At 43.5% G+C, this 13,456-nt stretch overlaps 1 protein-coding gene across 11 annotated transcripts in view; it reads left to right on the plus strand.

Moving 5' to 3' along the window:
- sox6 (SRY-box transcription factor 6) overlaps positions 1–13,456 on the plus strand; it is a 194,982-nt gene that overhangs the window by 151,042 nt on the left and 30,484 nt on the right. For all 11 annotated transcript variants that reach the window (XM_053683309.1, XM_053683311.1, XM_053683312.1 and 8 more), the window contains 3 exons: positions 6,504–6,650; positions 8,881–9,055; positions 9,948–10,135. In XM_053683309.1, the coding sequence (XP_053539284.1) occupies positions 6,504–6,650; positions 8,881–9,055; positions 9,948–10,135 (510 nt within the window). The remainder of the gene's footprint in view (positions 1–6,503; positions 6,651–8,880; positions 9,056–9,947; positions 10,136–13,456) is intronic.

Here is a 13,456-nt window from a genome sequence, read left to right on the forward strand (position 1 = left end):
TCCAAAGTGAACTTTTTTTTTTTATTTTTATTTTTTTTATGGTAAGAGGCCTGTTTTTTATCATTGGAAGCAGACTTCTGGGTTTAAGCAGTTTTAAAGTAAGCATTATTAGATAAAGCGGAACATCTGCGTCCTCCCTGTAGCGCATTACAGAGGGCACAAATGAGTCAATGGACATCTTTCTCTCTACTACGTCTTGTTCTCCAAATCATAGTCATATAACATATGGAGGTTGATTTACAATCATTTACTGTAAACTCTAAACAGCACCCGTTTCACCAGGAGCGGAGAAGCTGTTATGATTCCCAGTAGATCTGTTTCATCTCCTGAAGCAAGCAGAGGAAAGCGTGGGTTCCTGCGATGGTTTCTGGGAGAGGATTAAAGGAAAACTCTACCCTGAAACACATAAAATTAGCTTACTTGATTATAAATGGTAATATGATCATCAAACAGGAAAAAGAACAAATTAATTGACCTCGAGAAAATGTAATATCTGTGGGGTTTCGCTGTTAGCACCTAGGACAAAAAATTAGCAAGAGTTTCTTTTCTCATTCAGGATTTTTCAATGACATTCAACATCATATTCATGAGAAATGTAACGTAGACGTTCTGGAGATGTTGGTGCAAACGCTGGGATCTAAGTAGCAAAATTCACTGCATCTATGTGAAGGAAGAGACCCGGGTCGCTAGTTAGCGCTGTACCAGATGATGAGCGAGAGGATTCTGATGGCAGAATCAACACGAAATTTGAAGCGTTGGAAGCTGATCTGTTTGAGAAGAGTCTACAGATGAGAAGATCAGCAAGCCAGACAGACTAAAGGAGTAAAGCACCGCTGCATCACTCTCTTTAGGTAGAGATAACACGAGAGCTAAATCCCACTGCACCGCTACCAGCAGGTAGCCGGACAGCATTGTGGGTAATGTAGGAAACCGCTGACCAAAAGGTTGGTGAAAGCATTTAGTTACAAAATACATCTTGGATTCAAATCTTGGGATGTTGCTCAGGGTGGATTTTGCCTTTAAGATGTTCCACAGGAAGTGGCGGAAAAGAGGAAACCGGGTGTTATCTTTTGTTTAGATGCTGTTGTCTCCATGTTCCGGATACGAAGAGAGAGAGAGCTGAGGCCAGCTGCCGTAGCCAGCGAGTGAAGTACTGTTGACTTTGAGTTCTAGAAATGAGAGTGAACAGCTGTTGAGGTTATTGAGGAGGAGAAGAGATGTGTGTGTTTCGCTCTAGAGAGATAGCCAGAAGCAGAGAGGCACTGGGAGGCCAGCGCCGAGGCTGTAATGGGATGGAAAGATGGGCATCTGGATAGATGGGGTTGTTGAAAAGAGGGACAGATGGACAGACATGCGGGTAAACAGAGGGAAAGCGAGAGATAGGGAGGAGAAAGAACCGAGTGAAGTGTGGAAAAGAAAATAAACATAAATAAGGAAATAACGCATGGGTGTGTGAGCGTTATCGGGCAGTTTGGCCGTTGTCACCCAGCAGGGCAGAGATTAGGAGCGTAGGGGGAAGTGAGAGAGGGGAAAAGGGTGGGAGAGTGAGGAAGGGCTGGGCAGGAGGGGAGATGTGGGAGCAGGTTGGTTGCCAGCAGATAAAACAGATGTTGGGCCATACTGGAAAGCACTGGCGCAGTGCACCAGAGCACGACCGCCTCTCCTCATGACATCTGGGCCAGCCTGGGTCTCCCTCCCCTTCATCCCCCTTCATCCCCTGGGCACCAAGCCTCGACAAGCCTTGTGGCAAATGAGCATGGGGTTCTTGCCGGTCTACTCCTGGCATCACTATGCAGTAGTAACTTAGGCCTTAACCTTCACTAGTGTTCACCAATACAGAAGAGAATGTGAGATTTAGCAGGCGTTGATTCATTTTCTATGACTGTAGGGCAAATGCAAATCATAGGTACGTATTACTCCACTGGTTCTAGAACGTTATAGTTTCTATAGTAACAGCTCATTCACAGGGACTTGTATGGCGGCTGCCCCACATCAACACATCGGTGTAAGAGATTGTCTATGAGGAGATATCTATTTAACATTGTTGGAAGGAGTCTCCCGGGTTAGTCTCCAGCCTCGTTAACTAAAAGACGAGAGGCTGGTGAGTTGAACGTAACTGTAAATGGATGCGCTAATCAACTTCGTGGTGGTGACAGAACTCTGCACTGCATCACTGATTATTATTCTACAACTTCATGCGCTGATGTGTTTTATTCCTTGTACATATGCAATGCCGGGCAAGCCTAGCGAAACCCAGTGTTAATTTCCAGCATGACAAGTTTACACGTTTGTCTTGATTATCTATTTTTGTTACGCCGGGATTTTGCGAAATCTTGTAAATCTCAGACCATCTGTCACAGCGCGTTAAGAACGAATTCGAGTCTGCTGTTGGTGTTGCCCTCAGTGCATGAGCAATTGACTAAAATCACTTTTTAATAACTGTATAAGCTTTGCTTTTTTTGCAGACGTGAAATTTCAATGACAATCTTCAGCTTTGCAATGGCAGGACGTATACCGAATGTGTGTGGTACGTTATACAGTTTTGCTCGCCTCCGTATCGAGACAGCTGTATATTAAAGCGAAGCCCTTTGAGGTTTAAATGTGAAAGCGTTTTTGGTGCTATAGAAGTGTGTTGATGTGTCGAGCAGTGTCGAATGAGATCGGGGGAGGGGGTAGGTGGAGGTGGGTGTGTAATCTATGGATAATGTTGTGGCAAGCAATGCGAGTGCAGCTGCTCATTTAACCCCTTTGCTCTCTAGAGGGGTTGCTTTTAATTACCAGAGGCTAACAGGCTGACCTTGGGCCAGCCCTTGGCCATTTGCATTCCATGGGCTTGAGAGAAGTGTTGTGCATGAGTGTGTGTGTGTGTGTGTGTGTGCGTTGCTGGAGGTGTAACGACTGCGGCAGGTGAGGCGAGCGAATTGAAAAGCTCCATTTCCCAAGTCTTGCTCTCTGTCTAAGTAAGCTGTAGAGCAGAGAATCATTTAATGCTCAAGTGGACAAAGGTATTACCCGAGTTGCTGGTGTGGATCGAGATATTTCTCTACAGGCCTTGCTGAAAGTCAGCATCCTGTTTCCCTCAAGCTATCAGAATCAGCACATGGTGTAATAGCTCTCCACTGGAGTGCGGGACTGCATGTGTGGAATGACTCAGCATTACTACGTTTGGCAAAAGTGTTTTGTCTATGACGTGATACGCCGGATAGATATACCAGGATCTACTGGAGAAGCTGCATGGCTGTTCCTCTTGAAATGTTTGAGCTCCTGATAAAGAAAGAGCTTGAATGAAAAGCTTTGAAGAGCAGACGCATTCCCCTTATGCACATGTATTGGACGCGCGTCCATCGGTGTTCAAGTCAAGTCACCTTTTTTTTTTTTTTAAAGTATAGGGATGCTTTCACACTTGGATGGAATCTGTACCCATGATCAGTTCTGGGCGATCATTGCAGGTTTGTTCATACTTGTAGTCACTTGTATTTGAATGCCTACAGTTTTCTCTGTATATCTTTAAGGCATTCCTTTGTAGACTGCTTCATCCCACATGCCAGAGATCAGTTGTTGAGTTTTACCCAGAGTTCAATATTTTTGGTCAAGTGCAGAAACTGGATGCGTTCCAGGCAGCCGATCTCTGGTTGATCTGAACTTGGTGTTCACTTAAATGTTCCAAACTCTGGATTGTAATATATTATGGTTTGGGAGGGAAAAAGTGTGAGTATGAAAATGACCTAATTTATCTCGCGCTCATATCCGAATCCAAAGCCCTCGAGTCAAGTCCTGAATGCGGGGAGGATGTTGCCACCGTTCCTTATTCAAGTTCAATCCATCAGGGGCACTGTTGAAACCAAACTGAATCACAACAAATTCTTCCCCAGGGGATCTTTGTTTCTTAAAGACTCTAGCTGTCTAAAGAGCTCTATTCTGAAAGTGAAACCCTCTCTTTTAGGGTTCTGCTTCCAAGAGACAAACTTTAGGGTGCCTTATGAATTTCGTATTTTTTAAACGAATGCTACGTAATACTAAAGAAATGACTTTTATTCATTCCTTCATATGCAGTGAGTGCTTTATCCTGGTCAGGGAGAATATCCCAGGAACAATGGGCATGAAGCAGGAATACATACTGGATGGGACGCCAGTCTTTCTTTCTCTGGGAAAGGGCGTTCACTTACCCAAGTCTCATTACGAGTCTATGACTTATGTTCATGACCAGGACTCGAGTACTACATCACTTCCTTCTATAGAATTACAAAGCGTAATATGGGACTTTTTATCCATAATTTGTGAGAATCACATTACAATAGAAAAGTTTAGAAGCCTTCTAAACTTATATAACATTTCTTTATAGCTGAATTAAACCATGACTCATTGCCCTTGTTGCCCTGATGGTAGAATAACTGAGCAAATGGGATTTGTAGAATGTAGAGATATTTTAAGAGGTGGTAGAATTGATCACTCTCGGTGCGGGTGTGTTGTGCACCAGAGGCATGAAGCCAATCTTGGCTGCCTGCTGCCCATTTCTCGTCTGACCATTGACTTTCAGCATGACCCTCATTACCATCGGCTCCTTCTGCCCCTGCCCCAGACCTACTACTGCCCTTCATCCAAAACTAGATGTGTCCTGGCATGCTAACGGGTGTCTCACCTTCACTTTCTCACTATCTCTAGCGTGTTGGACCTCTGTCTATTTATCTCATTTGAAGCAAATTCCAATTATAGGTCTTGATTTTGAGGAACCATAAAGTTCTTCCTATGAGCTCAGAATCCAGGATGGGCAGCATCCACATCCACACCGCTAGCCACAGACTGATGACTTCCTTTCATGTGTTTCTTCAAGACATAGATTAGTCACATGAAAACAGTGACTCCAGGCTCTTGTGTTTAGGCACTTCATGGAAATTCATGTGGAAGCGAAATGTCGATTGTGGTTGTGAAGTGAACACACAATGGCTGTTCTATTTATATGGCTCAGTAAGGCTATACTATCACAGAGTGAACCTAATCAGCCTGCCATTTCCTGTGCCCATGTGCTGTCACTTGCCCCAGCTCCCCTGCCGAAGAATGACCCCTTTTGTGTACCACTAGTGTGCAAGTGTTTAACTTCGGGCGGTGGAGAGCATTTTTGTGTTTATATCTTCTGATACACAGTGGACACAAAGAGCTTTGTCCAGGACTGAGTTTTTCTGTCTGACTAGCTGAGGTGGGGCACAAGCCACTAATGCTCATGCCACTTTTTTCCAATTCAGACAAATGGAGTCCTTATGCAGCTTGCTGACAAGAGGAAATGAGTGCAGAGAGAGCAGACGTGCCCGCTTATATGCTCTCTTTTTTTTTTCCATGTTAAGTGGCCGAATGACACAAAGAACAGCAAACCCTTTAGATGCCGGTGAAAACTCAAAGAAACTTGGTAGTAGTTGTTTCTCTCTGGTTTGTTCTTGAAGGGGTTATGCAAGCCAGATGCAAATTTTATGTGTCAGGCCAGGGAGGCCATGGGCTATTTAGTCTGACCCCTCTTACCTACTTTTGGAGACAAAAGCCAATTTAAACACTTACCTGCTTGCTAATCAATACTAGCCTCTGGGCTAAAAGAAGTGCATCCAGGATTTTCTCTCAATGGGGCATGGGAAACAGCCAAATTATTCACAGGCTCTTGTTAATACTGCAAGACACACATGAACACTTTTGTCTATATTTTCTTGCCAGAATTTAATTTAATTCATTTGAATGACTACACTGCTGGTAGGTTTCTCCCCTCTTCTGTCTGCTAATATTTCACGAGTCAAATTAACATGATATTCAATGTGATATGGCAGACGATCAGCCTCGTCGAAATATAAACTGCTCAAATGCACATTCCCAACACTTTACCCAAAAAAAAAAAACATTCTGAGGTTTAACAGCCCATAGCCCGTCTGTTTAATTTGTACCAAAACTGAAACGTTAATCGTGCCAGGCTGGGAGTCTGAGCCAAGGAAAATAATAAGAGTGGTAAGAATTTGCTTTGTCTGGGTTCCTGTCTTAAGTCTTTGATTTTTATGTGTCATGGAAACTCAACTGCAGTGAGTCTGGGAAACGGTACATGGGCGATGGTACATGTACCATTTCCATTTTATCCTAACATACTGTTTGAAGGCAGAATGGCAGCTCAGGTGTCCGAATTGTGATGTAGAGTCGGTACCAACCAGAGGAGAAAGCGGTCTATGGAGGAAGATAAATCACTAGAGAAATCAGATCTTAGTTTTCCTTCAGGCTGCAAACCTGATAAATAGAAAAACAGAGCAAAAATGATCTCCAAATGTGGTTTTGCAGGGCTTCTATCTATCTTAGATCTTTAGCAGAGATTCTGGGCCAGGATGGAAAAAAAAAAGACGAGGACATAAAAGAAAAGAATGACAGAGAAACGGAGAGAGTGAGAGAGAAAGGGAGAGTGTGGGGGAGAACAGGGTTTTGAATGGTGCCTGGCTTGGGACGTTAACGCCTTGTGGGTTTTTTTTCCTCCTTCCTTGCAGCAACTGTACGCCGCCCAGCTGGCCAGCATGCAGCTCTCTCCAGGAGCCAAGATGGCACCACTGCCCCAGCCACCCAATTCTGCAGGGCCACTCTCACCTGGGCCAAAGAGTGAGAAGAGGTCCTCCAGCCCACTGGGCCAGGTCAAGGTATGACCTGTTTCCATTTCTCTAAATCAGCCGTGTTAGGTAGTGTACGGATGGAGTGGCATCAAGGGCATTAAATACAACGACTTGAATACTCGAGTCCACACTCAGGGTTCTGGGCTTATTTTGGGGATGGACTGGTCTTGTTTGTTTTTTTTTTGTTATATTCCTTTGGTACCAAAACAGTGAAGAACAGTGTGTTTTGGATGCATGGCATGGCATCGTGCAGGAATACTTGTAAACGAGGCATTGCTGTTGTATTCAAAGACTTTTTAGCTGTGCATGCTTACATGCACCACGCACCACAAAGAAGAGTCAATTACAGTGCTCCATTCCTATGAAAGTCTGGTTTTATATATCAGTAAGGCGCTCCATCGCCTCAGCTGACCATAACAGCCCTTTCGCTAGCATTCCAGAGCTTGAAACAGGAAGTAACATGATGTAAACTTGAACCAATCAGGTTACGTGGCATGCCGTGCTGATATTGGATAGCTTCCATACATGATACAGACTGCACCATGGGTCAGTTGAAGCAAACCCCAGACCGCAGTTTTCAAGCAGAACAAGGACCGGTTCTCTTTCCTACTTCCTACTAAATATTCTGAAATCTTGGGCGATGTGTGAAAATGCCCTAAAGGACCAGTAAGAATATGAACAGTATACTGTATATGAATTTTCTTTTTATCTCCCAGTCTGTGAGCTTGCAATCCACCAGTCTATCAGGCAAACAGGAGTACTAAAGCCTCACGTGGACGTCTCCTGTCTGGCTCTGAAAGTGTGAAGAGGGGCACATTTAAGTGTGGCCCGGAGTGGTGCTTGACCCGAGCCTTTTTTTCCGCATTCTTAAATCAGCCATGGAATCAAGAGTAAGAGGAGAACTTGAGGATTGGAAGTCTCTTCACGAAGGGTGTAAAAATCCGAGCCATGACCAGTGTTTCGCATTTAGTATTGAAATAGGGACGCACATAAAAAAAATGTACAACTCGTAAAAAAGAAGTCGTACGGTAGCGTTAGCTTAGAGCGTGGTACTGTGTCGCCTCTTTCTCCACAGAACCCATCAATCTGGCTTGACTTTTACAAGGCTCTCGTTCTTTCATGCAGAACTGTGTGGACGGGGTTGCTATGGCTCTGTGCGCACCCGGAGAATCATTTTTAGGTACATGTGGTTTCTCCTCACAAAAGTTGGCAGCCTTTTTTTTTAAAACAAAAAAAATTCCCCCGATCCTGCAGTGTGGTCCAGACCAAACCAGATTACATCAAAGGCATACTCTATATATTTATATCTCAAGCACAAATCGATAAGCGGAGATTTAAATTAACGAGCTCGTGATTTGGTGACGGCTTGTTCCTTAGAATCGTCCCATCCCGTCCCGTCCCCCCCCACACACACACATGCTGGAACAGTCTTCATCTTTGAATAGAAGCTGTATACATCATCAGTTTTCCTTTCCCCACGTCTGCTGCTGTAACTCAGAACACGTGCACATTTGGAAACGTTTAGTTTAATATCACAATAGAGCACAATAGAGAAGTACTGTTGGATCTTCTTCAGCAGTAATGATGGCTTAAACAGGATTCTGGTCCATGGTCTGTTCGGAGCTCTCTTGAATACAGCTTGATCTTTTATTTCAGAAACATGACGTAAAACATTTGTCTTCATTCAGCCCCATTTGTTTAGCTGAAACTTGTTACATGAACCGTGTAATCTTCGTAATTACGACTTTGATCAACTATACAGCCGGCGTTTAGCTCTGTTAGGGCCATATGCAGATATGCTGTGCTTAATTAGCTGGCAATCTGTTTTGTTTGACTATTTAATGTGTAATTGAATGACAAACTGTAATTGGCAGTCAGATTTCCAAGAAGCTCCAGGCAGTGTTCATTATGTGGTCCATCTGTTTGGACAGTGGGACTCTCTGCCAAATAAGAGCCCCCCGTTTTTTTTTTTTAAGCACACAACGTGAGATGAAGTTCTCTTCAACATCACGGGCGTTTCAGGGAACGGTTTTGGTGGAACACAGGTAAGCAGAAAAAGGCACACCTTAGAGAATCACACCACGACTTAATTAGCTTGAACAAAACCCAGCCTTGAGACACAGAGGAGCTTCAGCATGGCACAAAGCCTGGCGACGAATGCTCAGCCTGCCTCTTAGGCGGAGTCAGGCTAATTAATTGTCTTGATATCTCTTTGTTGGATGGTGCACATTCTAAACATCAATTTTTGTGTCCGCAGGAGGAGGGAACGCAGCCCTTGAACCTCTCGGCCCGGCCTAAGACAGCTGAGCCAGTGAAATCCCCCATGTCCCCGACACACAGCCTGTTCCCGGGCAGCAAGAGCAGTCCGAACAGCCAGTCCAAGAGTGGAGGCATCCCTAGTCCACTCGCTTTGGGCCGAGGATCATCTCTGGGTGAGTCCTGCTCAATGAGAGCGTTAATATATAGAAACTCACAGCTGAGAATTCAACAGCGTTGCGATTTAAATATATTATATATGTTTATAAACAAATGATATTGTCGCCATCAAATATTATATTCAGGTGATGATATGGGACAAACTTGTTCAAAAAATCTATCTTAAATAATTGCATTGATTTGATATTAAAGCCATCACTGCATACACTGTCATACAGTCTGTTACGTCTCTCTTTTTTTCCGTCTTTTTAAAAATTGTACATTTTATTTAAATTTTCATTTGACAAAACAGACCTATTTATAAGTATGCCAGTAGACTACATTGCTGTGATCCTTTCTGTCATGTCACACCCAACTAAAATGCATTCATCCCAATGCACACTGCTCTATTTACACAACCACATCCCCTTAATCTGCCCCGAACCCGGCATTACAGCCACCCTGGTGTAATGGATGCTGGCGCTGACAATTAGTTCTTTCAAAGCTCTCGGTTCACCTCTCATATTAAGCCTGTTTTTTTTTTTTTTTTTGCATGCGGAAGTTACAACTGACTTTAGCTAAAAACAGTCTTTCATTAAAGCGAGACCATGCTAGTTGACTAGATTCATTTCCCCTTCTTTCCATGGACCGGGTCTTTAAACACAGACTTGGCGTTTGTTTTTTGTTCTATTTCCGAGTTTTAACTGCCTCACCCAGCCTCACCTCGCTTTGATCCACTAATTACAGAAAGGCATCACACGCCAAGATTGCTGCCTTATTTTTTCCCCTCCGCACATCAAGAGTTGATAACCAGACCTCCCAGAGTGTCATTTTCACTCAATGGGCCTCCATCGTAACGAGTTTGCCGTTGTGTGTCTTCGTGTATTTACATGTCTGACACCCTTGCAGATATCTTGTCTAACCTGAACTCCACGGCACTATTTGGAGACCAGGATGCTGTGATGAAGGCCATCCAGGAGGCGAGGAAGATGAGGGAGCAGATCCAGCGTGAGCAGCTGCAGCATCACCAACAGGGCATGGAGGCTAAACTCTCGGCTCTCTCAGGCCTCGGTCTTAACAACTGCAGGGGTGACAAGGTGAGCATCTGTCACTCCGTGTCCCATTTTTCTTTTTAGGTTTCATAAGTGCCCACTTTATATATATATATATATATATATATATATATATATATATATATATATATATATATATATATATATATATATAGTCAGCCTCAAAAGGGAACCCATCCTCTTCCAGGTGACACCACATAGCGTGATTACCGTATCATGATAGTCCTGGGATAAGGACAGGTGTTTATGATTACCGGCACAGTTCTTTGGAAGATAGATATGAAGCAATGGCATCTATGTCTTGTGAGGGTGATCTACTTTAAAAGATTTAAAATAAAAACATTTCCCTGATGTGTGTCCAGAAGACTTCATGTGATTGACTTTGGCATGGTCAGTTGTGCGTTATTGACATTGGCATGCCCGATAGTGCGCTTGTGTGTATGTTTATTGGTTTGTCTGTTTGATGGACATATCGGATCCTCCAGCACTGCCCCCTGAGCAGGTCCAAACCGTGAAGGCCCGGCCCAATTAAAGGCGACATACCCCTTGTGCGGAAGAGTCCCGCTTTTGTACGATGACTCCAAGGGACTCCTTTTAAAAATATCTTCAATCAATGAGTCAATCGAGATTTAGAAAAATCCCTGCTCGCTCCCATTTGATTGATGCCACGTTGCCAGTTGGCTGGGGTAAGCAGGCAGTATCTGGGAGTGGAGCATCATTAATATTTTAGATGTTTTAGTGCCTAATTACTTTCAACTAACATGCTAAAGTAGGTCAATGTATATGTAAAAAAAAATCCGAGGAGCTACAACTTTGAAGGACTTGGTGTGTGGCACTAAGCGGAGGCTAAAGTGTGTCCTCGAAACTGGGCATGACTGTAACATATCTAACCCTAAGCCTCCAATCGGAGTCCTAGATAATACAAAATAAAGCTTAAATCTCCCTGGAGCTTTCAGAGAATTCCCCGGATTAAGAATACTATTTACTCCATTGTTGGTGTTTTTTTTTTCCAGCAATTTTCTTCTTTATTCCCCATGGCAGAAGAGCGAAAATCTGGCTTTCTCAAACACAATGCTCAGGGTTTATACAGACAGCATTATGAGGGGAGTTTTTTTTCGTAGCTAGCACTTAAGCTTGTTATTCTTCTGGGTCTTTTGTCAGAGGTGGATACGGTATGTGAGTGCACAGTCCTTACCTGCGTCTTTTTCTCTCGCTCTTTTTTTCCCCGCCGTCCTCAGTCGTGAGCTATTCTCCCTGCCTCGTGAAGTCTGGGGTTGGCTCATGGTCAGCCAAGCTGAGGAATATGCTGTGACATGACACGAACGGCGTGCTCTTTAAACAATAGCTGAAAAGGTACGCCTGTCAACAGGCAGTACACACCTGTCTGTATTGTTCCTGGCAGGTAGAGCTTGGCGCTTTTTTTTTTCTTCCCCTGCTGCTCTTTTGTCCGGGTTTGACTTTGTTTTCCACGCTATATCCCGCGTTTATTCATCTGCTTATTTGTGTGCCGAGCTTAAGAAAGCTCCGTGTTTTTCTAAGCAGTGGAGAAGGCGGCTAACTCGTCACTCCTCACCTCTGTTCCCTGCCCCGAAGTCATCTTTTAGGCCTCCGTGCTATAGAAAAAAAACATTAAGGTGGCAGTTAGAGTTGATGTGCTTTCACTGGGGAACTTTGATGTAAGGGCAAGGTAATGCTAGGAAGCCCTTCGGCAGCGTTCGGCCCGAAAAAAAAAAAGGAAGGTGACAACAAATGATAATTAGTTTCCATAGGTACTAGAACCTTGAAGAAAAAAAAAAAAAGACTCGCCTACTTTTTTTTTTTTTTTTTTTTTTTTTTTTTTTTTTTTTTGAAGTTGTCATTTCGGCAGTTTGTTTTATGACGCATTTTGAACCGACAGCCAATAAGAGAAAATGGCATCGGCTCTTTTGTACTTTCCTTCTGAAGCCCGAAGTCTGTCTGCATCTGATAATGTAAATAGCACTCCACCTTGAAGCTCAAACCCGAGGTGAGGTTTGTGGCTTCATCACGCTTGAGAAATTCACGATGCGTTCTCATTTTGTCCTACAAAGACTTCGCAGCGGTGTCCGTTCACAGCTCCTAGACACCTACCTTCGTCTACGCACCAGCAGACGCTCACAATATAGCGTGTAAACACATACGCGGCTCGCATGTGTATTCACCTCCCTTGATCTTGCCCATATTTTGGTTGATTCTCTGACTAATCCATTCTTTAGTGGATGGCCTCCTCTAGGCTGCAGCTCTGCCAGACGTCTCTGTCCGTTTTATAATTACGGATTGAACAGTGTTCAAAAAAATTTGTCGGAATATTTAAAAAAAAAAAAACCCCGAACCCTGATTGATATTTATCTAGAACTTTGCCCCAGACTTGTTCTGAAAGCTGTATATAATAAAAATTCATATCGATATCACATGACCCTTTAATTGCACACAGATGAACTCCGTTGTCTACTTATGTGACTTCTCATGGCAACTCTTTGACCTAATTTATGAGTTTCACAGCAACAGGCATGAATGATTTGTGTGTAGGTTCGTGACGTATAATCGCAATTAAGCCTATGTGCGCTGAACGGCGTGATGCAAGTGTGTAAACTCGGCGTGTTCTTTATTAACAGAAATCCAGGAGTCGTAGTCAGGAGTGAAAGCAAGGATTAGAGCGCAGGCTGACAGCAACAAACCGGGGTAATAAATACATAAATACATGGAACAGGAACTAGAAAACACAAACCTCGTGTTTAGAAGTGCACAAATATATTCAAGAAGATATGGCGACGAAACACGGGAAACAGTCAAACGAGACAAAATCGAGGGCTAATATGAAACAGGTGACCACAATGTGATGATAAACCAATGGCAGGGCAGGAGGGGAGACAGGACCAGAACACAAACAAAAGCACATAAATCCAAAATAAAATGACACGGAAGCGTGGAATACTTATACAAGCCGCTGTATAGGACGTGACGGAGGAAACCATCGTCACTTGGGTATCTCTCGACACTCGATGGTGGGAAAAAAAGCCTCCAGTTAAAAGCCTTTTCTTTGCTCAGTTTCAGAATATTAATATTTCAGCTCCGTGTCCTACCTGACATAAATACTGGATGCTGCTTTAATAGCTGCCTCCTAGTCGACTGTTTGGGAGTTTATCATGGTGAAAGCTTGCCTGGACAATTCTGGAAAGGTAAGGTAAAATGGGATTAAGGAGAGGTTAAAATCATCTACTGGGGCTGTTGGAGGGGGATATTAAATATTGATTTATCCCGGTGTAACGACCGAGCCAGAGAGTGGGGCTAAGTGCTGCTTACAAATGGATCAATTCATCTTTTAAT

This window comes from Ictalurus punctatus, chromosome 10 (genome assembly GCF_001660625.3).
Source record: "Ictalurus punctatus breed USDA103 chromosome 10, Coco_2.0, whole genome shotgun sequence".
Classification (NCBI taxonomy): domain Eukaryota; kingdom Metazoa; phylum Chordata; class Actinopteri; order Siluriformes; family Ictaluridae; genus Ictalurus; species Ictalurus punctatus.